This window comes from Lynx canadensis, chromosome B4 (genome assembly GCF_007474595.2).
Source record: "Lynx canadensis isolate LIC74 chromosome B4, mLynCan4.pri.v2, whole genome shotgun sequence".
In the NCBI taxonomy this organism is placed as follows: Eukaryota; Metazoa; Chordata; class Mammalia; order Carnivora; family Felidae; genus Lynx; species Lynx canadensis.
Window position 1 is genome coordinate 43,679,806 of NC_044309.1, and position 24,605 is coordinate 43,704,410.

Consider the following 24,605-nt stretch of genomic DNA (forward strand, 5'->3'; position numbering starts at 1 on the left):
ATAAGTAAGTCAATCAATCAATCAATCAATAAAATAGAAAATAAAATACAACAAAAACAAAAAAAGAAAAGTAGCACCTCTATTTCTTAGATTCTGTGGGAAGGTAGGAGGCTGACTTCAGGGGGCACCTACCTCCAAGTTTTAAAACTATCGCCCATCACGAAGACCTGAAAAGATTTAGTTTCCATCTGGGTACAGCTGTTTAGCAGACGCACATGGTGTAGGACCCCTCCTTCACCCCAGCTCTGCAAAACCCTGTGCGAAATAAGCCCGCTGACCCAATCAAAGGCAAGACGCAGAAACTCTAACACAAAGAAACAAGGTTTTAACCGACGTTCTCGCAAGAGCGTGTGTGATGGAAAGGCACACTAAGGGGCAGGCACAGCGGACAATTTATCTCCTAGGGAGAAGTCCCGCCCCCGGTTCCTCATTGGCTGAGTACTACAGAGGTTACAGCCTTACTGGAAGTTGCCCGTGCCCATGTAAGGCAAAAGTAGTCTGATTGGAACAGATGTACATTCTTTGAGGCGATACAGAGACTTCAGTTCTTTAGCACCTGCTGGTTGCAAAGCCTGGGAAAATAGGTTGTAAACTTACTAACTGAGCAGCACAGGTTTTATTTCGTCTTTCTGAAATGAATCATCTCCCTTATTCCTCACAATCCTACTCTTTTTCTCAGTAGATTTTAGCTCAGGTTGAGTTCTGGCCTATCTCCCTGATGGCAATAACCCTGAATAAAGTCTTTTCCAGTGTTGATATTGTTGAGTGCAATCGTTGCTTTGGCGGGAAGGAGGTGCTTTTAGATTTTGTAAGTGTCCCATTCTTCATAAGAACTTCAATCTGTTCATTTTTGTATTTGTTTCTTGGTGGATTCTCATTTTCATGTTTTGTTCAATTTGTATTCTCTATCTTGGGGGTATTTCTTTGTCCAGACCTAGTCATAAAAGTTAGCTTTGAGGTGACATTTGTATCCTTGATCACCATGATCCTTTTCTGGTTTGCAGTGTTGTTTGTTTTATGGTAATAACACCAACAGAATACCAGTAACCGTTTTTTTTTTTTCCCCATGTTTGAACTGACCCTTATGTTCTAGTCTGATTCATAAACACTAATAAAATAATTAACCAAATAAAACGATATATTTTTTCTTTGTTCAAACAATTTGCTTTTCTTTGTACCTTCTAAAATGTTACTTTATTTTCTGAGCCCTCATCTACAACTTGAGCTCTATGTGCAAGAGTTTTTCCCTATTTGGATTCCTATCATATCTCTATTATTTAAAGCAATGTCTGATACACAGTAGATGCTCAATAAATATTGGTTGAATAACAATTGATAGGTACTGTGGAGAAAAGTTGCATGTCACTTATGAAGATATAACTTAGGGGGATCTGATGTTGTCCCTTAATTTAGCTAAAACATCTTTAAATGTGTGACAAATGAACTGAGATCTAAGTGAGTAGAAATGGGTAGAAGAAGAGGGAAGCTTCCATGAAGTCCCAGATAAAACACCAATAGGAAAAAAAATTTTTTGGATTTATAAGCATGTTATGCTTTTTAAAAATGCAAAGGTAGTGTTACTGGACCCAAGAAAGGATAAACGGGATGTGAAATATGCTGGAAAATAAGAGGTGTCTTATATGTCACACATTTTCACTTTCATTTCAACAGCAATTGGAAGCCAATAAAAAGCTTGAGTTAGCAGTGTAACCAGGTCAGTTTCGAGATTTAGTACCATTACCCCGGCTACCATATGGGAAAAGGAAAATGAAGAAGTGTTCCAGTTATGAATTAATTTAGGTGACTGTTGGGCAACAGATGATGGGCTGGTATTAAAGCTTTGGCAATGCAGTGAATTGAAATATAAACATTAATAGGATTTATTATGAACAGTAAAAATGTAACTTTCTTGAAAGAGAGGTGTACTACTTTAAATTGTGCTTAGGTTTCGAGAATGTACTTCTTTCATTTACTCCTTCAACCATCACTTTACTTCAAGAATTTTCATCTCAGATTCACACCTTCCTCCCCCAGCAATACACACCCAGCAAACAGTTCTGCTCGTGGGTTACCTGCCGAGTATTTCTATTTATTCCTACTAAATTGACTACAAATGGTAGATGAGGAACAAAGCCAATGTTAAGGGTAAAGCCAGGTTTCTGTTTTTATACACTTAGTTGGATGGTGTTTACATTTAGAGGACGGAGGAGAGCTATATTTTGAGGGAAAGATGATAAATTATAGACATATTCAGAGGCAAACCATAAGAGACTCTTAATGGAGAACAAACTGAGGGCTAATGGAGGGAGGTGTGTGTGGAATGGGCTACGTGATGGGTATTAAGGAGGGCACTTGTTGTGATGAGCACTGGGTGTTGTATGTAAGCGACGAATCACTAAATTCTGCTCCTGAAACCAATACTACACTAAATGTTAACTAACTAGAATTTAAATTTTTTTTTTCAACGTTTATCTATTTTTGGGACAGAGAGAGACAGAGCATGAACGGGGGAGGGGCAGAGAGAGAGGGAGACACAGAATCGGAAACAGGCTCCAGGCTCTGAGCCATCAGCCCAGAGCCCGAAGCAGGGCTTGAACTCACGGACCGCAAGATTGTGAACTGGCTGAAGTCGGACGCTTAACCGACTGTGCTACCCAGGCGCCCCATTAACTAACTAGAATTTAAATAAAAGGTTGAGCAAAAGAGATACAATTCAGATGTTAAAATGGAGTCCACAGTTAGATAATATGGAACTCAAAGAAAGTATCACTGTTGAATATGTAAATTTAGGATCCCTTAGAGTAGATGTTGGTCCCTAATGTATAAAGGATCCCTCCTCCCAGGGAGGAGTAGGAAGAGAGAAGATGAAAGGCCTAAAACTATAGGAAGATTAACAAATCTGGCAGAGACAGAAATTGAAAAGAGCAGAGAAATCAGGGGAACATGATGTCACAAAAATTCTTGGAAGACAGTATTTAAAAAAGGAATGAATAGAAAAGAAATGTTACATTCTGCTTGAGGTGACTTGTGAGATGTTAACTGAAGCAGTTTCACTGGGTATGGAAATACAGATTGGCATGATTTGATGAGAATCGCTTTTGCAGAATGGTAGATAAAACCAAATGTGACCAGGCTGAGATGCTGGGAGGACATATTTTCTTTAATTTAAAGAAGTCTCCTGAAACAAGGAAGAGACACCCTAGCTTAGGTGTATATCTGAGAAAGATGGAACATAGAAATGGAGATAAGCTGATCTTGACAATACAAAGTATCAGATTGCTGGGCTGCCGTAACAAAGTGCCACAAATTGTGGGGCTTAAAACAAGAGAATTTTATTGTCTCACAGATGGGGAGACTAAAAGTCCAAGATCAAGGTGTCTACAGGGTCCATGCTCTCCCAGACTGCTCTAGAGGAGAATCCTCTCTTGCCACTTCTGGCTTCTCTTGGTAGCTGGTAATCCTTGGCATTCCTTGTGTTATAGATATATCACTTCAGTCACATGGCCACTTTTTCTCCATGTGTCTTCACATAATCTTCCTTTTGTGAGTGTTCATCACTAAATCCAAATTTTCACTTCTTATAAGGACACCAGTCTTAGAGAGATCTGGGCCCATCCTAATGATTTCATTTTGTATTACATTTTTCATGGCTCTATTTATAAATGAGGTCACATTCTGAGATGCTGAAGGTTAGGACTTCCACTTGGCGGTGTAATTAAAGCCATAACAGAGAGGAAGTAAAATTTTATTAAAACTACACATGACTAAAGTTTATAAATATTACTACTACCATATGGAATAGAATTCACTGTTTTTCATATTAAATATGTATAAATAACTATTAAATAACCGAACAAAATTATGATCTACAGCTGAAAAGAACTTGTGTGATTATTGACTGATAAATATTTGATCTTGTAAAGTCTGACGGATTCTGGGAATTTTGGGGTGGGTGGGGGAGAGCTTCCATTTAAGCCAACAATTTGATTAAAATGTGTTACAGAATTCACGAGCCCACGAAAGGTATTATGACTTATCTATAAATCTTCAAAACAGGGGATAGAGGAGATTGATTATGCATTTGCTTATTGTCCAGTGAGTGTGGAAGCAGGTTTGTAATAGTGTCCACACATCACTTCTTCCCGTCCAGGTCCAAGGACCATCTCTGCCTTCTTTATTGCCAAGTGTGTCTTTCCTGGCTAGTTTCACTCCTCATGAGCAAAAGTTAGCAATGCTGTTATTATTCACACTATCATGGCTCTTAAAAATGTGCTTTCAAACACATTTTTAAAAAAAATTTTTTTTTCTTTCAACGTTTATTTATTTTTGGGACAGAGAGAGACAGAGCATGAACGGGGGAGGGGCAGAGAGAGAGGGAGACACAGAATCGGAAACAGGCTCCAGGCTCTGAGCCATCAGCCCAGAGCCTGACGCGGGGCTCGAACTCCCGGACCACGAGATCGTGACCTGGCTGAAGTCGGACGCTTAACCGACTGTGCCACCCAGGCGCCCCTCAAACACATTTTTAAACAAACAAAAAAAAATTGAAACAACGTGCATCTGCTTGAGTTTGCACATGTCTAGCACCGTCTACTTCATTCTGATTACATCATCATGCCATATTCTTCATAAATATTCTTTTCCAGTGATTCTCTCAAAGGTTGGCACTGTGGTGCATTAACGATCACAAATGTGAATCTAATCTAAGATATGCATAAAATCTGGTCAATAATTTTTTAGATGTATTAAATTTGTCATTTGCAATTTTATACCATAAAGGTAAAGCAACAATCTTCCAATCATGTCTTTGTTGATTTGTTGAAACCTTGATCCCTGCTTATCCAGAGAAAATTTTAGGGCAATCGCATTCATGAATTTAGATATGAGATATTAAAAAATAAATATCAGAATAAATCAATTTAGAATAAATACCATATAGCATTATGACCGATTTAAATTTTATCTAGGAATACAGAGTAGTTATTTAATATTAGAGAACTAGTGTCATTAACCACATTGCAAGATTAAGGAAGAACATCAAAATAAATGCAGGAACAAAAAAACAGGAGAAAATTCAAAATCCCTTTCTATAAAAACTTTTTTTTTTTTTTTTTTTTTAGGAAACAGGAAGAGAAAAGATCTGCCTTCACTTAAAAAAGTGCATTAAAAAAACACTGAACTAAAACACTGGTAATGTTGAAATGTTAGAAGCATTTTCTTTAACATGTGAAACACATCAAAAATGTTCACTGTCAATATTGTCCTGGAAGTCCTACACATTTTAATTAGACAAGAATTAAGTAACAGTTATAAGATAAGAAAAAATAAAAGTGCTGTCTTACAATATTTAAAAGAATCCACCAATTGTTAGAAATTGGACGTTTTCAGAATGTATGTTGAACAGAATAGCCAAAACAGTTACATTTCCATATATAAAGTAACTATTTTAAAAAGTAATAAAATCATACAATTGCAATAACATAAACATCAGATACATTCAATATGGGCACATATAATAAATAACATTCACGACTCATTAGAAAAATTACAGATCACTCAAGAAGACCAACACAATACAAAACATATAAATAAGTAGAAAAATAATACCATAAATACACACAACACTTCTCAAATTGACCTAGCGATCCTGTGAAATTACAAGATTCTTCTAAAATGTTACAGAAAAGCAAAGGTACAGGCCATGTGAAGAGTAGAAAAATAAGTTGGAGGAAATTATTTTAACAACTATCAAGATGTATTATCAGGCTAAAGCAGTAGAGTGTTGAAAATTAACTTACACAGGAGGAGAGAAAACCAGCTACAAAGATCATTGCACCTGTATTGTAATTCCACTATAGAAACCTGAATTTAGTGCATTTGCATCCTGCAAATCCATTTTCTGTCTGTGTAGCATCTAGCTGTTGCCGCACCATCGTTATCGAGGTAAGCACACTTTTCATTTCCTCTCACCGGAAACCTACGATAAAGGGGTTAAACACTATGTGTTAAAAATTCCTGTGACTTGGGGGCCCTTGGGTGGCTCAGTCTGCTGAGTGTCCAACTCTTGCTTTCGGCTCAGGTCATGATCCCAGGGTCGTGGGATCAAGCCCTGCATCTGGCTCTGCACTGAGCATAGAGTCTGCTTAAGATTCTCTCTCTCGGGGCACCTGGGTGGCTCAGTCGGTTAAGCGTCCGACTTCCATTCAGGTCATGATCTTGCAGTTCATGGATTCGAGCCCATGTTGGGCCCTGTGCTGACAGCTTGGAGCCTGGAGCCTGCTTTGGATTCTGTGTCCCCCCCCCCACCAGCCTCCAACCTTTTGCCCCACCCCCCCACTCCCTGCTTCTCCCCCACCTGCACTCTCTCTCTCTCTCTCTCCTTCAAAATAAATAAACATTGGGAAAAAAAAGATTCTCTCTCTTCCCCCCCCTCATCTTCTCCCCCACTTGTGCTCTCTCTAAAATATAAATAAAAACAGTTTTTCTAAAAACTCCTATGATTTCTTCTTGCCCAATGACCCCTTTTTAAAAAATATCTGTCCAGAGTCCTAAAAAAATGTGGTGTGGCACAGACTTCTCTTGCTAAGGGGAAGATATCTGTACCAAATTGGACCGTAACAGTCTCTCTTCCAAGAGTTTATACCTGTTAAACTGCCATTAACACAGTTCTATGTAATCAGTGGAACTATCGGTTTATATAAGCCAATAGTCCTTAAGCCAGGGGGATCTTGCCTTCTGTTCCCCAAACACACAGACACAAGTGACACTTGGCAGCATCTGGAGACACTTCGGGTTGTCACAATAGAGGTTGGGGAGGAATTGCCTAATAAGTAGAAGCCAGAGACACTGCTCATATCCTCAAATGCACAGGACAGTACCCCCTCCCTGCAACAAAGAATTATTCAGTCCAAAATGTCCGTTGTGTTGCTGTTGGGGAATTCAAACATAAACTAAGTGGCTAAGTAGCTGGCAGTCACCATGTGAGTTGTTACACTAAGGTCACGTGTGCAGTAAATTTAGGTCTTTAGATCCAGCTTTCTATATTGCAAAATGGAAGATGTGAAGCCCAAATAAATTCAAGTTAAAATGAACAGTAAGTTGACCTTGAACTGTAAGAGATATCAGCAAACAGGGAGCATGAAGTTTGAAGAATAGATACAATTTGGAGAAGATAGGTTAAAATCAGGCAAAAGATTTTGGGCTTTTTCTTGGTCTGTGTTTATGAATCTCGAAATTCATATTTTCAAAATAACCAGCTAAGACCTTTCCTCTTAGGTCCTGATTTCCAACCTCCCTTATTGACTCTTTGAACTGATCTCAATACATGATACAATTTTCCCGATGCCATTTTCCAACACACACCAAACTCTTGGGTTTTAGAGAAATATAGCTAATGCTGAGGCTCTACAGAGGGTTGTGCTATCTAAATTTAAATAATTCCCCAAAGAAAGAAACTCACCATATTTTAGACATGGTTCCATTTACCCATTGTAGTGTTTGATTTTCTGTTATCTCCAGCCCAATCCAGTGATCAGCAGTGCATTTGTATCGCTTAAGAAAATCCTTTAGAGACAAAATAAATTGTATATATTTTTTTAGTTTTTAGTACAAACTATTGTGCTCCTCTTGCTTTGCAGTTTATGGGGAGCAAGACAATAGATGTCGCCAAAAAATAGCTATGGGATTTTGAAAAATGTATTTTACCCTCTGACCCTTAGGTTTCTTATCTGTAAACAAAGATATGAGATAAATTTTCTTAAGATCCTTTTTTGACTCCAAATTTATAAATATTCAATATGGAAAACTATTCCTCCAGGATTTAAAAATTTTAAACTTCTGGAAAGCCAGAGTTTGCAAGTGATTTCTCACACAGCCTTTCTTTAAAAAAAAAAAAATATATATATATATATATATAAACAGTTTATATATATATATATATATATATATATATATATATACTTCTGATGAGATCATTCAGTAAAAAAATATAATTTTACCCTATTTCTCCTTTTCTCCTTATTCAATGTTGAAATTTCTTGCTACCTTGGAGCATTTTTACCATAGAATTATATATAGAAGGTTATTGAATCTATCGTGCCACTAAATATCTGGGAAACCATAACCTTGACATTGTATCACTCCATGTTTCAATTCTATGATAAATATAAGGGATACGGTTCACAACACTGTGGTCCATTCCCATCTATAACAGTGACACTAATAATCTTTGCATTTTAATATACCATTTTATGCAGGATTTCATAAACTTATTTGAAAAAAAATTTCTCATTGAGCTAAGCTTTGGGTTTATAAAAGAACCAGATTAATCAAACACTGCCCCTGGATTCACAGGGTTTCATTTATGTTGAAGAAATTTATGTAAATATAGAGTTAGAAAATATTTTCTTGGCTAAAGAGAAGATTATGGCTATAACAAAAACAAAGTGAAATTTTATTTTACAAGAAAGAAGTATTTGAATCCTTATGGGGCACTTGCATATAGGATGTGATCTAAGAGGTGTATCTGGAAGAGAATAGAATATTCCATAATAAGTACAGAAGACAAGGAAGAAGAGGACAGTTCATATTTTCGGCTTTGGGAAAAGGTTGTTTAAAGGCAGAAAAAATGCGAGAAAGGATAACTGTATTGACCACCAACAGGATATATGTCATCACCTAATTGGGAAAATTGAGCGGCACCTGGGTTAAACTTCTAACTCTTGATTTTGGTTCAGGTCATGATCCTAGAGTTGTAGGATCGAACCCAGTGATGAGCCCACACTCAGCGTGGAGCCTGCTTGAGAGTCTCTCTCTCCCTGTCCCTCTGCCTCTCCTCCAATGTGCACAAGTTGTCTCTCAACAAAAAAAAAAAAAAAAAAAGAAAGAAAAAAAAAAAAGAGAAAGAAAAAAAAAGAGAACAACAAAAGAAGAAAAATGGAAGAGTTTCGGTAGTTGTGGTCTTAGTGACAGGGAACAGGGAGGTGAGTGTCCTAAAACCTATCCATGAAAAATGTTAATTATTATTTGCTCACTAAAGGAATACCAATGTGGCCTCTTGTTAAAGATGCAAGATAACTCTACATTAGTGGAAATAAATATGAACAATATTTCATGAAACAAGCTTCATCTCATTTTAACTAAAGAAAACATTTTGTAATTTAAGTAAGCATATATAATATTCTAATTAAGCTGTTTTAAAGAAAGAGTCCTTTAAAATTCTTCCATAGATTATTTTTATCACTCCTTCGCAGATTGCTTTACCTCATTTTGTTTGTCACTTAAATTTTGCCCAGATCGTGTAGTACATGGTAGGCATCTACGACCTTCAAAATGTACCAGGAAATTGTAGGATCAAAGTCTCTTTTCTTGATCCAAAAAGTGCAATGATTCTTCAAAGATATGTTTAATGACTTCTCTTAAGTTCAAACCTAATAATTTGGTATGCTTTTGACCCATGATATTCACTATTTTTTTTAGTCTGTGCTGACAAGATTCTTGTGAGTGAAGATTCTAAAAATATTTTGCCTGATACTTCTTTGTCCCTCAAAACTTTTACGAGCACTCGTTATTTTTCCACCTTGCTGCTGATTTAGACATTTTTTCCCCAGGAGGAACTGTAAAGGGAAATTTGAGAATTTCCCAGAACATGCATTGCAAAAGTCTTGCAAAAGTCGTCAGTGAAACTACTGACCAAGGATGCTCTTCCTATTAATTTAAGTCGGCATCTAACTTGTTGATTTGCTGTGTCTGCTCTTAACGTACCTAGTTGTTTTTTTTTATTCAGATTTCTCTACCTTTTGTTGCAAACAAAAGTTGAGGGTCTTCGCATTGATCTGTAAATTGCCCCAGTCTGGTTTGCACCCGTTTGAATTTGAACCAATCTCAGGTAGAGGGCAGAAATATATTTTGTTCCCCACAGAAGTAAGAAAATTCTCTTTTTAACAATTTTAAATGCTGTGCTGTGCTGCTTTACATTGTAAACCCTTTTTAACTGTGTATTATTCAAGTTATATTTCTTCTTATATTGACCCTTATTTTTTTTTTTAATTTGAGGATAGTTGGTATCCATTGTTACATAGTTTCAGGTGTACAACGTAGTGAGTCAATAAGTTTATACATTATGCGATACTCATGACAAGTGTAGCTATTGTCTGTCACCATACAAGGTTATTACAATATCATTGGCTATATTTCCTATGCTGTGCCTCCTATTCCCGTGACTTATTCATGCCGTAGCTGGAAGTCTGTGTCTCCCAGTCTCCTTCACCCATTTTGCCCAGCCCCCCCCCCATCCTCCTCCCCTCTGGCAACCATCAGTTTGTTCTCATATTTCTAGGTCTGCTTCTGCTTTTTGTTTATTCATCTATTTATTTTTTTAAATGTTTATTTATTTATTTTGAGAGAGAGTCAGCATGAACATGGGAGAGGCAGAGAGACAGGGAGAGAGAGAATCCCAAACAGGCTCCATGCCATTAGTGCAGAGCCTCATGGGGGGGCTCGATCCCACGAACTGTGAGATCATGACCTGAGTTGAGATCAAGAGTCAGATGCTTAACTGACTGAACCACCCAGGCGCCCCCCCCCCCATTTTTTTTTTTTAGATTCCACACATGAGTGAAATCATATCTTGACCATTCACTTTTTTTTTAAGTTTATTCATTTATTTTGAGAGAGAGTGAGGAAGAACAGGGGAGGGGCAGAGAGAGAGGGAGAGAGAGAAGCTCAAGCAGGCTTCTTGACAGTGCAGACAGAGTCCTTGGGGCTCGAACTCACCAACTGTGAGATCATGACCTGAGCCAAAATCAAGAGTCTGATACTTGACCCACTGAGCCACCCAGGCGCCCCTTGACCCCTTGGCTTTTAAAAAGACTAAACAGGAGTAAAAGCATTTGCTTATTGCATACATGATTCAGGGAAAGAGTAGATTTCACAAGTGCAGAAGTATGTAGTTTTGCAATCCTTTATTAAAATTCTTGGAGATTTCTTTCCCTCCTGGGATTTTTGCCATGTAAATCAGTATTTATTAAACAAAGATCCATAAAACTTTTAATTTGTACCTGCCTTTGTGGTATAGCAAATGCAACAATTTCAGATAAAACACAGTGTGTGTTCACTGGAAGCCCGTGCTTCAATCTAAGAAAACTTTCCATCACATCTGCTGGTTGTGAGTGCTCCAACAAAAGCTGCTAAGGGATCTCAGAGACAGACAGCAAAGCAAGACTGAGAAGTCAGAGGAAGGTTCCTCAAAGGGGGTAGCCTGGAGAATCCCATCCTTCGTGAAACAATTATGTGTTTGTGGAGTGTTGGCTTTTAAAAGGATCCCAGGGGCATCTGGGTGGGTCAGTTGGTGAAGTGTCGACTCTTGGTTTCGGCTCAGGTCATCATCTCGCGGTTCATGGGTTTGAGCCCCATGTCGGGCTCTGAGGTTGAAGCCTGCTTGGGATTCTCTCTCTCTCTCCCTCTCTTTCTGTCCTTACCCCGCTCATGCACTCTCTCTCTCTTTTTCTCAATAAATAAATAACTTAAAAACAATAAAAGGATTCCAAATTTTGTGAAGTTATTCTATTTATACTCCTTAAAATATAAACATAGCTGTCAACCCTATTGCTTGATGTTAAGTCTTAACCCTATTCAAACCGAACATCAGCAGGTTTTCCAACTTTATCTCACATGGCATGTTCTAAACATCTTCTTCATAGACAGGCATGTGTGAAAAAATTTTACATTATCATATCATTTGAATGCCCCTTCTTAAGAAATTTTGTAAGAATGGTGTGTTAAATTACCATTTCTTTTGTCGTGTCAATGATAGTTAGGTCTGCACCTCGAGTGATACAGTCATGTCTACTTGAATTCCAATCACCTTCTTCTTTAGAGAAATAATAGCATTTTTTTTGGAAGCCAATCCAATCATCTGGGCAGAAATGATGAGTACGCGGACATTGTGTAGCTGGAAATGAGACAGACACATATATCAAAGACCAGATGAAACACTATGCCACCGTATTTTGAGATCAATTGGGGAAGACAAGGTCATGAGGTAAAAGATCATGATCACGACCAGAATTGCACATCTATCACACAACAAGGTGAAAAACAAATGTCACGTTAGTTGAAAAGATAGCAGTTCAGGATTTGACAGGATGCTGATATTCCTTTCAACTCCTACCCCAGTAATGCATCAGCCTTCATGGGGCTACTAGTGTGAGTTTATCTGTGTTAAGTCACCTTTACCGTCTTGGGACAAGTGAAATATAACGAAATCCTGGCATTATCTGGGGTAATAAAAATACTAATTTATATTAGACTGTTATAATGGAGGACACATGTTTTAACCTCTAAGGAAGCAATGAAAATAATAAAACAGAATACAAAATTAACACTATGTGTGTTGACTGCTTATTGTCAACTAGGTATCGCCATCACTCTATGGCTCTGAGTTAACCATTGAAAAGACTCTACGTGAGATTTTAAAGGCGGAAGTAGGGCAGAGCCATTATTCTCAGAGACATAGGGCATAGGAACGTCCCAAGCCTTTTTTATTTTTTTGTAGTACTTTTTGCTTTATTTTATTATTTTTTTTAAATATGAAATTTATTGTCAAGTTGGTTTCCATTCAACACCCAGTGCTCATCCCAACGGGTCATCCCAAGCTTTTTAATGAGTTTGCCTTTGGTACTCTTGACAGCTAGATGTATTTTTAGACTTTCCCCAAATCTCTAGGTTCTCCAAACACATTAATGCTTTAAGCCAAAGTCATCAGTAATTATTCCTCCTCTAGCTACACAGCTTTCCAGATCATCCCTCCCCGGCTCCTTCCACAGCCATGTTATCCCTAATTCTCATATTAAAGTCCTGTTCTAACATTTTCCGAGACTATTTTCTTGAAAGCACCCAGACTGAATCAGTTTTCGGTGCCAAAAATGGGTCTAAAGGAACAAAACCTTAAGGATGAGTATTAATTGTCCATGTGATTCTCTTTAGAGGTATGGATTCAAACACCAGTTGTAAATGGGATGCTGGTGATATATGAAGGTAAAACAATTAAATTATCACCTACAGTCACCTGATGCCAAGCACCTATAGAAGGTGAAAGCTTTAACACCTTTTTCTTTTTTTCTAAAATTTTAATTCCAGTTAGTTAACATACATTCGCTTCAGGTGTACAATATAGTAATTGAATACTTCCATACATCCCCCTGTGCTCATCATGATACGTGCACTCCTTAATCCTTACCACCTATTTAACCCATCCCCCACCTCCCTCCCCTCTGATCACCATCAGTTTATTCTCTATAATTGTCTATTGCTTGGTTTCTCTCTCTCTCTGTCTCTCTCTCTCTCTCTCTCTCTCTCTCTCACCCCCATTTCTTTCCCTTTTTTTGTTTTGTTTCTTAAACACAAGATCATGACCTGAGGTGAAGTCAGACGCTTAACTGACTGAGCTAACCAGGCGTCCAAAGAAAATAAATTTTTAGATTAAAATTGTCTAAAAATTAAGAACTTCCATTCATTGGAAGACATCATACAGAAAATAAACTTAAGCTTCATAGTTAAAGAATATTTTTACTATACTTATATTTACATAGTAGAAGACATTTACAAAATATTTTTATCTACTATACTAAATAACACTATGAATCAAACAAAAACCAAGGAGGTAACTCAACAAAAATATGGACCAAGTATCTGAATATACCCATCACAAAATACTGTGGCTAAGTGAGCAATAAATATGACAAGGAGTTTAACAGTATTGGTCATCAGGAAAATGTCGATTAAAGTCACAATAAAGTATCAACACACACTTATCAGAATGCCAAAAATGGGTAAAATTGGGAACAAAGTGTTGACCAGTATGTTAAAAAAAACTGGCATTCTCTTAGGCTTTGGGCTGGACTATCTACTATCTATGGAAATATTTGCTAAAACTGACCTACGCATATTCCATGGCTTAATAATTCTTCTCATAAGTATATCCCACACAATATCCACTAGTCACTAAAAGGCTAAAAGTGTAAAGATGTTCAAAGCAGCATCATTTGCAGTAGTCAAAATGTGGCCCAACCTGAATGTCCGTCAAAATAGAGTGATTGATATAGAGCATGAAATACTCTATAGCAAGGATCTGAAAAGTACAACCTGAAGCCAAAATCAGAGATGAAAAGGTTTTTATATTTTAAAATAGTCAACAGTAAAAAATAATAGAATAATATTTTGTGACATGTGAAAATTAAAAGAGGAATAATATTTTGTGACATGTGAAAATTATACGCTATTCAAATTTCCATGTCTAATTTCAGTGAAACACAGACAAGCTCAATTGTTTGTGCGTCATGGGCAATGTTTTCATACCACAAATGCAGAATGGAGAACTTACAATACCGATTGTACGGCTAACAAAACCAAATTTATTTACTCTCTGGTTCTTTGCATGAACATTTTTCCAACCCCATTCAATGAGTCAATGAACTTTTGCTACATGTTATATCATGAAAAAATCCTACAAACATGATGTGGAACAAAGGAAACAAGATGCAGAGAATACATAAAAATTGCATGATCTTATTCATAGAAAAATGCTTAAATGGGCAAAACCAACTTATGCAACAGAAATCAAGATAGTGATTGCCATTGGTATGGGAATGTTGGATGGAATGCGAGATTATTCGAGTGAACGATTTCGTCTTCATCATTTTTGTGTCTCCCAATGCTTTATGTAGGTCATGTAATTCATAACAATCCATTCATTGATACTCCTTACGGGTCATGAATAATGGGAAAAGAGTGAGAATAATGAGAAAAGATCATGAATGAGGCAGAAAAGAAAATGATGGTTCAGTAGGAAGCCCTAAGAGAGAAAAAAATAAGTAAAGACATAAAAAAAATGTAATTTACTCACCCATTAAACTAATTAGAAGAAGAAGAAGAAGAAGGATGGTGCTGGATAATATTGTCAATAAAATGCACATTAAACGAGTCATCTTATACTTGTCCTTAATACCTGAAAAAAGTTGTATTTAGACAGGTAAAAGAAATACGAAATTTGTATTCATAATCATAACTAACAAACTTCTTTAGGCAATTTATTCTGATATTTCACAAGATGACACAAACATACTCTTTCTGCGTGTTATGTAGAAAACAACAACAACCTTGGTTTTTTTTTTGAAATGTCTTAGGATCATTACATTCAATCCACGTGTTACCATGCCGTGGATTTTACTGCTACAGTCCAAGGAATCAAATAGGTAGAATTGTTTAGGGTAGAATTTCTTTAGGCCTGGAGCCACCCCCAGGGCCTTCAGTATCTTTCTTCTATGGTGCAATATCAGCACATCCTAACAGTCCTTAAATATTTCTAAGAAGTTCTACTTTCTAACTAATGACAACTTTGCTTTAAAGGATAGATAGTATGTCATACATGAAAGTTCATGAAGATTTGGAATTGAGCTTTCTGCTACAGACAAGCAAAGGGAACTTTGACAAGACAGGTTGTTTTGTTTTGTTTTGTTTTGGTCTGATAGTTCCTCCTCTGCAAAGTCAGGAGAACAGAATAAATATTCAGTGAAGAATTGTTTTTCTTTTATGAGTGCCCATTTGGGGAAAAATGGCGTATAGGTTTTTTGAAGTAAAACACTTGTATCTTGTATTATTTTGTATGATTAGAAAGTATCCGCCCTTATTGTAAAGTTTTATTAAATTCTAAAAATTACAGGAGTTACTTTAATAGACGGGCATACTTATGGAGGGCATTTATCGTTCCTATCTTTTCCACCTAGTGAAGAACTGTTCTGTTGTTGAATGAACTGTTTTTCCTTTGTGGATGAGTGAAAGATATTACATTTAAAGCACATATCAATTTATACTACGTAGAGATAACCAGCATCATCTTTTGGGTTAACATCCTTCTCTCCATAGTTTCACATGTACAACATCTCCCACAAACACACAATTTTAAATGAGTGCCATCGTCATGTACCCACTGTTTTATATTCTAATGTTTTCGGTTAACAATTGGTTCTTCTCATGTGTGGTTGACCATTAAGAATGGCCCCCCAGTGAATCCTGTCCCCCTGTGCCCACCATCACTTTGCCACATTTTGCTGCTCCTGTCATCAAAAGATATACAGTGTTTCCCAACCCTTGAATATGAATTGCCTAATGCTTTGTTTTAACCAAGACGGTGGTAGAAGAGAACTGAAACTTCAGAGCCCAGGGCTTACAGGACTTTAGAATTTCTACTTTCACTGTTCTGGAGTCCAGCATAACAGAGGGGACAGGAGACATTCCTACTGAATGTACCCATATTCCTAAACCATAGAACCACAGGCAATACAAGGATTGTCTTAAACCACGAAAATTTGGGGGTGGTTGCTCATTCAGAGCAATGGCTAAATTTATACGTAAGTAAAAGAATAATTTGACATTATAATTTTATTTATTTATTTTATGGGATTTTTTAAAGGTTTATTTGTTTTTGAGAGAGGGAGACAGCACAGGCAGGGGAGGGGCAGAGAGAGAGGGAGACAGAATCCCAAGCAGGCTCCAGGCTCTGAGCTGTCAGCACAGAGCCCAACACGGGGCTCGAACTCGCAAACCGGAGATCGAGATCTGGGCTGAAGTTAGACACTTAACTGAGCCACCCAGGCGCCCCTTTTAACAGCATAATTTTAATGGCTGATAATACTTTCATGTAGTTATGCTGTTGAAAAAATAAAAGTCTTCTCATGGGTATTTAGGCTGCCCCACCCTTTTCAGTTTTATCCAGAACTAGCATGAGCATAGTTTAAATATCTCACATACTTGTCTACCTTAAGAAAAAGAATTCAACAATAAGCAAACTGGCGTATATCAATTAGATGTTCTTCCACAAGTACTGCAGTAATCTACACCATCATGAGTAACATATGAAGATATTGGTACTCATAGAAATTCATAATAAAGTATTTTTTTAAAGTACCGTAAGGAGGGAGAGGGACTGCAACAAAGAGAAAACTAGCATTGTTTCTGAGCCACCAAAGTGTTATTATTTCAACTGTGAGAAAGATAATGGGGAATTATGTCTAACTTCGTGGATTTCTGCCAAATTTCTGAAAAGTCTGGTCGTTAGCTGTGCATTTCTTCTGAGCATCCGCAATTTCAAAAGCTCTGCAGTCAGCAAGGACTGTAGTATCTGCAATGCATCACTTTTGAACCAGCATTGTGTTTGTTTTTTTGTTCATTCTTTGCCAAATATTTAGTAATCGCCTACGATGTGCTAGTTTCCATAAATTTAATAGTCCACACGAGACATGCATAATCTCTGCCCTCCTAGAATTTATATTTGGTGAAACAGACCCAGGAAACTGATGAAACCGAATTTAAAAGTTGCAAGTTGCAACAAGTGTGGGAAGGCAATAAACGGGATGCTCTGATTGATAAAAGGGAAAATGACAGGGAAAGGTAGCCAGGAGCGCCATTCTGTGGAAATGACATTAACACCTGGACGGAGAACATGAGCAGCGGCCATTTATGTGAAATAAACCAGAAATCGCCTTTTAAGCAAAGAGACCAGCAAATGCGAGGGCCTTGAATCAGGAAAACTTGAAAAGAATGTGGCAAAGTAACACGTGTGATAGAGCCCGAAGTAGCAGAGGATCGCAACTAGGTAGAAGGAAAATGATGCTCAGCTTTGAAACCCTTGCGAAAGAGCTTGAGTTTCTTCAAAGTATAACAGGAAGCCACTGAATTGTTTTAGGTAGGTGTTTGGCGTTGGCCACCTTTATGTTTTTAAAGTTCCCTATGACCCGTGAGCGGAGAGACTATTTAGGGAGCTATAACTCCGACAAATCAAGTTACGATGATCTCTTAAACAGGGGTGGCAGCTGTGGAGATAGAAGCAAAAATAGAACCCTTGGAGGCCACTGGTATCCTTGATAGAGTGGTTTCAGAGTCATACAGAAGAATGTTAGACTGCTGGAAGTAACGAAGTGAAATCAGCAGGTGGATTCCAAAAACTTGTGCTGTGGGAATTAGAGGAAGCCAAGAGGTAGGTAGTCAGAATGAGATGAGTGGTTATTGTAGGATTTAAAAAAAAAAAAAAAAAGATGCACCACTTAAAGTTTCCATGCATTTGGGGATGGTTAACATGGAAGGGATAGGTTGTCAACGCAGGCAGGAGGGAGAGGGAATAATTAAATTAAAAAAAAGAATTCTCAGGGTGCCTGGGTAGCTCGGCCGGTTAAGCGTCCGACTTCGGCTCAGGTCATGATCCCACCATTCGTGGGTCGGGGGTCTCGGCTGACAGCTCAGAGCCTGAAGCCTGCTTCAGGGTCTGTGTCTCCCTCTCTCTCCGCCTCTCCCCCACTCACACTGTCTCTCTGTCTCTCAAAAATAAACAAATAAACATAAAAAAAATTCTCTCAGAGGGCAGAGGGGTTGTGGTCTGAAGTACAAATGGAGAGATTTCTAGGTACGAGAAATGACCCTACATCCAGTGCGGTAAAGGTCCAAAAGAGAAGAAGCAAAACGCACATCTGTCTTTTCAACCTTTTGTTTCTGCATATGCCGTAGTTCAGAACTTGAGTCCACGTTCTTTCTAATGGGGTTGTGATCGCCTTGCAAGTGCCACCTCATGCATTTCCCTGTTTCCTTATTAGTTTTTTTTAAGTGTCAGGTGTCAAGAAAAGAAGTCATTTTCTCCTTTTTCTCTGTTATCAACTAAGTCAACATGTCACCATGCCATTCTGTTTGTCTGGGAATTGGCAGAGTGGACGAAAGAGCCTCAGGTTCAAAATCTTGATCAAAGGTTTCTGGCGTATAAATTTTATTTTCTTACCTATTGTGGGCCTATTATCTCCTCATCCATTAAGTGACACTATCTTTCTTTCTGGCTTTAATTAAAGAATATATATGTTGATATGTTTTCAGAAGGTCAGGCTTATCGTAGTAAGTAACTAAAAGAAAGCTTGTGGTATTTTTTTTTCTCATGTTATAGCTCTCCCATCTTTCCATATTTTATTTATCTTGTGTGTGTGAAGACTATTTACCTCAATATTAAGTGGAATTTTTATTTTTAAAAAAAATTTTTTTTAACGTTTATTTATTTTTGAGACAGAGAGAGACAGAGCATGAACACGGGAGGGGCAGAGAGAGAGGGAGACACAGAATCTGAAACAGGCTCCAGGCTCTGAGCCGTCAGCACAGAGCCCAACGCGGGGCTTGAACTCATGGACCGTGAGATCGTGACCTGAGCTGAAGTCGGACGCTTAACCGACCAAGCCACCCAGGCGCCCCTAAGTGGAATTTTTAAAACGTAATTTATTATTTTAAGTGGGTAGCCAGGCTCTTTGGAATCCTTACCTCCAGAATGATTGCCGGAAAAAACGCGAAGCTGCTTGAAATCAATGACCCTTCAAAAAAAAAAAAAAAAAAAAAAAAAAAAATCTAGCTTTTTAAGTGGCTGAATCCAAGAATCATGGAGGAGTTTTAAAAAGAGGAAATGCCTCTGAAGCCAACACAAAGAAAGAAGGGCACGTACCTCCTGATACTATTAGAAATGCTAATTTGCATTATGACACAAGAGTCCTTTCCAGGGCAGAGTTGGTAGACGATGTAACTTTGTGGTGCATGTGACAACGTCAGATCCCGTGGGCAGACCATATCAGCGTCAATAAAGATGTCGGCGCCATGAATGTGGCAAAGAAACAGTGTGGCTCTTGTTATAGGCCCAGCGCAGAATTAGCAGGGCTAAAATCAAAAGGCTAATCACTGTTGGGATCTATCTGGTCACAAATAATCAGAGAAAAGGAGTGACTCAAGACTCTTGATGCTTCTATGTTGCCTAAAAGCTGGGAAACTTCACATAACCCTGGAAGTACCTCCCTCCCCCCTCCCCCCCCCAACTTTCTCAATACCACCAATTGGCAAAGATTAAATGCCCTGCCAGCTCATCGGATTGGAGACTTGGAGTGGCATTTCGTTTGATGTAAGGCACTAATGAATTGGACATTTATTACACTTCTGAATATGCAGGTACATATTTAAACATGCTACCTGTTTATTCTCTAATTAATCTATCCATTTCCTGAGCCCTAAAATCTAATTTTCTACGTTCAATTTAAATAGCTTTCATTTTATAAGTTCCTTCTCTCTCAAATTATCCAAAAAACAAACAAAAAAAAAAAACCCTGAAAATGTTTCCTTCCTGCTATGAATTTAGTATTGAGAGATGAATTTCAAAGAAATTGCTCAGCCCTCATAATCTGTTCAACAAAGGAATGTAAGAAACAGATAACATCCCAGGGTAACTAGGCAAAAACCTATTTAATTAATAAATGTAACTAAAATAGTTTTACACTCATCCCTATTGTAATCTAAACAGCTAAGGATTCCAATTACTTTCCCCATAGAAAAGTTTCACGGACTCAAGTAATTAGTTTCAGTTTCTGAGCCTGATCTTCAAGCTGTCTTCCGCAGCACATATACTAAAATCATCTCTAATTTTCTCCAAGGAGAGATAAGAGGAAAGATCTAGGGTGACCAATAAATGTAAAACCAAATAAAATTCCCTTTTCGCTAGTTGACAGCTATAGAAAAAAATCATAAATTACCAACAAGCGGAACAAATAAAATAAAAGAAAAATGAAAAAATAAAATATTTAAAAATCAATTGTCTCACGCACTAAATTTAACAAGGGCGTTTTGAAGTTCAAATTATGCATCTATATAGGTTAAATATAATATATATAATATTATTTAGTAAATTACAGAATATACATAATATTTTGTACATATACATAATATATAAAATATACGTAATATATAATATACATAATGTATAAATTATACATATTTATATACATATACATAATATACATAATATATAAAATTTATTTATACATAAAATGTGTAAATTCACACTGTTTGAGATGTAAGATAGAAATTAACACTGATTGGATGAGTGGCTAGAAAGCTTTCTGTAAAACTTTTGGTTCCGATATTTTCATGTGATCAGCTAATATTTGATCCCATTGTCCCCAACCCTCTTTGATCTAACCTTAGACAAAATGATTACATTGTCAAAAAAAGAGGAATAAAGTATTTACGCATTCTACTATGAACTGCAGCACTTTAGATTTCTGCATAAACTAGTAGGTTGGAAGAAATTAAATGGCAAGTGTTCAAAACCCACCATCATCTCGAAACCATCCATTGTTGTATTTACTGCATTTTCGTTTCATTGCCTCTCTTCTTCACCTTTTTTATGACCCCTGTTGAAATAACTTTGAAAGCTTTTTCTGCTAGATTTAGACTTCAGATCTTACATATTCCAAACTTGCTATTTAGTGCATCCAAAGCTCCCAAGTGGTTTCTAGTTCTCGTTTTTTTACGGTACATTTTCTTTTCTTATCTTGTGTAAGGTTGCCAGAGACATCTTCAAGGATGTCCGAGCACTAGCAATTGTTTCAATGAGAGCGGGAGAGGCTACTTTCTGCTCTGAAGCACCCCCAGAGTCCAATTTATCTTGACTCCACTCACTGTTAAAACACGAGAAAAATTGGCCAGACTTTTCCTATTGTGTCTGCATTCTGCATGTTGAATGTGGACATGGATCAAATTTAACATTTTCTCCAGTAGTGGTTTTATTAAATACTTAGTAAAAATAAAATGAAATCTTGAACAGGTTTAAGCTGTGGTTAATCCCTCGCCACTATCAGTTCAGATAAGATAAGTCAATCTCCCTTTAAGAAGTCAAAACAGTCCATGGCAAATCTGTATTTTGTCATCACAATTTTCATTTTATGGAGACGTTAGCCCAAAAAAGGATTTTTCTGCCTTGATGGCGAAAAAAAGCAACAAAATCCACTTCATGCCTTTGAAGGCTTTGTTTAACACTGCATGTCAGAATTTTCATAAATAACCTTCGTTCTGAACAATTGTGAATGTCCTTACCTTGTTTCTTTTTGTCAGTTCCTTGATTGCTGCCAGCAGTCTGGGTAACTACAGGGGAGCTTTGTGTCATCCCATCCAAAACCTGTCTTCAAAGTTTTAAATTTAGTGTAAAAATGTTATTATTTGTCTATTTTCTTTTTATAGCAGCTTCACACTACGGTTACTCTACTTTGGAAAAACAAAATGAAAGTTAACAGCGCATCTATGATTGAGTCAAATTGCTGTCTTCTCACCACAATATCTTCCTGTAAAATGAAAAAAAAAAAATTACTAGAGAAGGAGGAAGTTAACTAAACGGTAAAGAAGTAACAAACTCATAGATTCTGACTTTCTCAACAGGGAGTCCCATCGAAACATTCGAACAAAAAAATATTCCAGAGGCTATTTTTCAATTGTTTCAAGAGCAGCACCTAACTAGCATCCTTCCAGGGCCACGGGAGATAAGAATATTAATTGATTAAAAGGCATGATTTAAGTCATTCTGTCTCGATGATCCTGTGTTTAGAAAGACTGTCTTAAAGGTGATGAAATTAAAGATAAGAAAGCCGTGTTTTATTTTTTTTTAATTTATTTTTTTTTCAACGTTTATTTATTTTTGGGACAGAGAGAGACAGAGCATGAACGGGGGAGGGGCAGAGAGAGAGGGAGACACAGAATCGGAAACAGGCTCCAGGCTCTGAGCCATCAGCCCAGAGCCTGACGCGGGGCTCGAACTCACGGACCGCGAGATCGTGACCTGGCTGAAGTCGGACGCTTAACCGACTGTGCCACCCAGGCACCCCAAGAAAGCTGTGTTTTAAATGGGTTACTGAAACGAGAACAAAAACTGTTTTCTCTCTCAGTGGCAATCATAGTCACAGGCACACCTACACCACCACCCCCCCCCCACACACACACATACACACACTGAACAAAAGAAAAAGAGGAAAATAAAGTTAAAAGGCACTCAGAACGTTATCATCAAAATTGAAGATGGTAATGCTATTATGCTAGTATTAGGGTAGCAGGAAACAGTTTCCTTCTCAAAACTGTCCTCAGCAGAAAATTTTCAAATGATTTCATATTCTCTTTCAGTAAATACGTTAACAAACTACAGAGAAATAGCTGACTTCCTACAAGCTGTTTCAGGATTAACACCACATTCGTTCTGACAGGTACACTGTGAAGGGAAAAGGGATTGAGAACAGAGTGGAAGTAGAGTACAAAGAAATGAAAAGGGGAAAAAAAATGTGAAGAGAATAATCCTGTTTAACACAGGATTAAACTCTTCTGGATGGGCTTAAATATATAGCTCTGGTCCTGTCTATCAGCCCTCAAAACAAAATTATGCAAGATGAAATGCAGGTAACAAAAGGGTTCCTTCCATTTTGGGACAGAAAGAAGACTGAAAGTTTGGGGAGAATTGAACATATTCTATCTATCTCGTCACCAAAATATTCTACCCTTAGGACTATTAGAAATACATACAGAAGAGAATATAGGGACTGCACTATGATGGCTGGTGAAATTTAGGTTTTGCTCCTGAAGAGCGACAGTCAAGATATAAAATTTGACTCAAAATATAAAATATTTCCAACACCATAAAATGTTTGCTGATGTACCTTTGCGGTTCATCCCAAGAACGAGGCAGCCACTAACCTACTATCAACAGAGATGAGTTTTGCTGGTTTTAGAATATTCTGTAAACAGAATCACACAGTGTGCACTTTTGTGAGTCTCGTAACTTTTGCACAGTATAATGTTTTTGAGTTTTATCAATATTATGGCAGACCAGCCGTTCATTCCTTTTCATTGTTGAGGAGAATTTCATTGTGTGAATATAATAATATATATAATATATATATTTATATTATATAATATATATAATATATATAATATATAATTATATAATATATTATATAATATTATATAATATATAATATATAATATTGTATAATATATAATATATAATATTGTATAATATATAATATTGTATAATATATAATATATAATATTATATAATATATAATATAATATATAATATTGTATAATATATAATATATATAATAATTTGCTTATCCATTACTCCATATGGCTATTTCCACATTTTGACTATCATAAATAAAAGCAGCATAAATATTTCTGTTAGTCTTTTTGTGGACATTTATTTTCTAATCTTTCAAGGAAATACCTTAAAAAATTTTGTTAATGTTAATTTATTTATTTTGAGAGAGAGGGGGTGGAGGGGCAAAGAGAGAGGGAGAGACAGAGAGGGAGAGAGAGAATCCCAAGCAGGTTCTGTGCTGTCAGGCCAGAGCCCGATGTGGGGCTTGAACTCACAAAACCGTGAGATCATGATCCCAGGCAAGATCAGGAGTCAGATGCTTAACTGACTGAGCCACCCAGGTGCCCCTCAAGGAAATACCTTGTAGTGGAATTCCTAGGTCGTATAGAAAATTTATTTGTATCTCTCCCTCTTTTTTTGTGATAAGAACACTCAACATGTCATCTGGGAGATGATGGATATGTCTATTTCCTTGATTGTGGTAATGGTATCATGGGTGTTTCCATAGGTCCAAATGCATCAAATTGTACACATTAAATATGTATAGTTTTTTTGTATATAAATTATGCCTCAATAGAGCTGTTCTTAAAAATGAAATATGTGGTTAATTTTGTAAACGTATAAT

The 24,605-nt window shown here is 37.1% G+C and overlaps 1 protein-coding gene across 3 annotated transcripts; it reads right to left on the reverse strand.

Annotated features, from left to right (window-relative positions):
* Positions 1 to 5,256: 5,256 nt before the first annotated feature.
* On the reverse strand, positions 5,257 to 22,174 carry CLEC2B (C-type lectin domain family 2 member B). 3 transcript variants are annotated; one of them, XM_030321666.1, is made up of 6 exons: positions 21,937 to 22,020; positions 19,523 to 19,731; positions 14,903 to 15,004; positions 11,787 to 11,950; positions 7,460 to 7,563; positions 5,257 to 5,977 (listed from the first exon to the last, which is right to left on the reverse strand). In XM_030321666.1, exons 3-6 carry the CDS (start codon positions 14,982 to 14,984, stop codon positions 5,869 to 5,871), a joined length of 459 nt encoding a protein of 152 aa, XP_030177526.1. In that variant the 5' UTR covers positions 14,985 to 15,004; positions 19,523 to 19,731; positions 21,937 to 22,020; the 3' UTR covers positions 5,257 to 5,868. The 3 variants fall into 3 exon arrangements, with proteins under 3 accessions (XP_030177526.1, XP_030177525.1, XP_030177527.1); XM_030321665.1 differs by lacking the exon at positions 19,523 to 19,731 and having other exon boundaries at positions 21,937 to 22,174; XM_030321667.1 differs by lacking the exons at positions 14,903 to 15,004; positions 19,523 to 19,731 and having other exon boundaries at positions 21,937 to 22,174.
* Between the last annotated feature and the right edge of the window lie 2,431 nt (positions 22,175 to 24,605).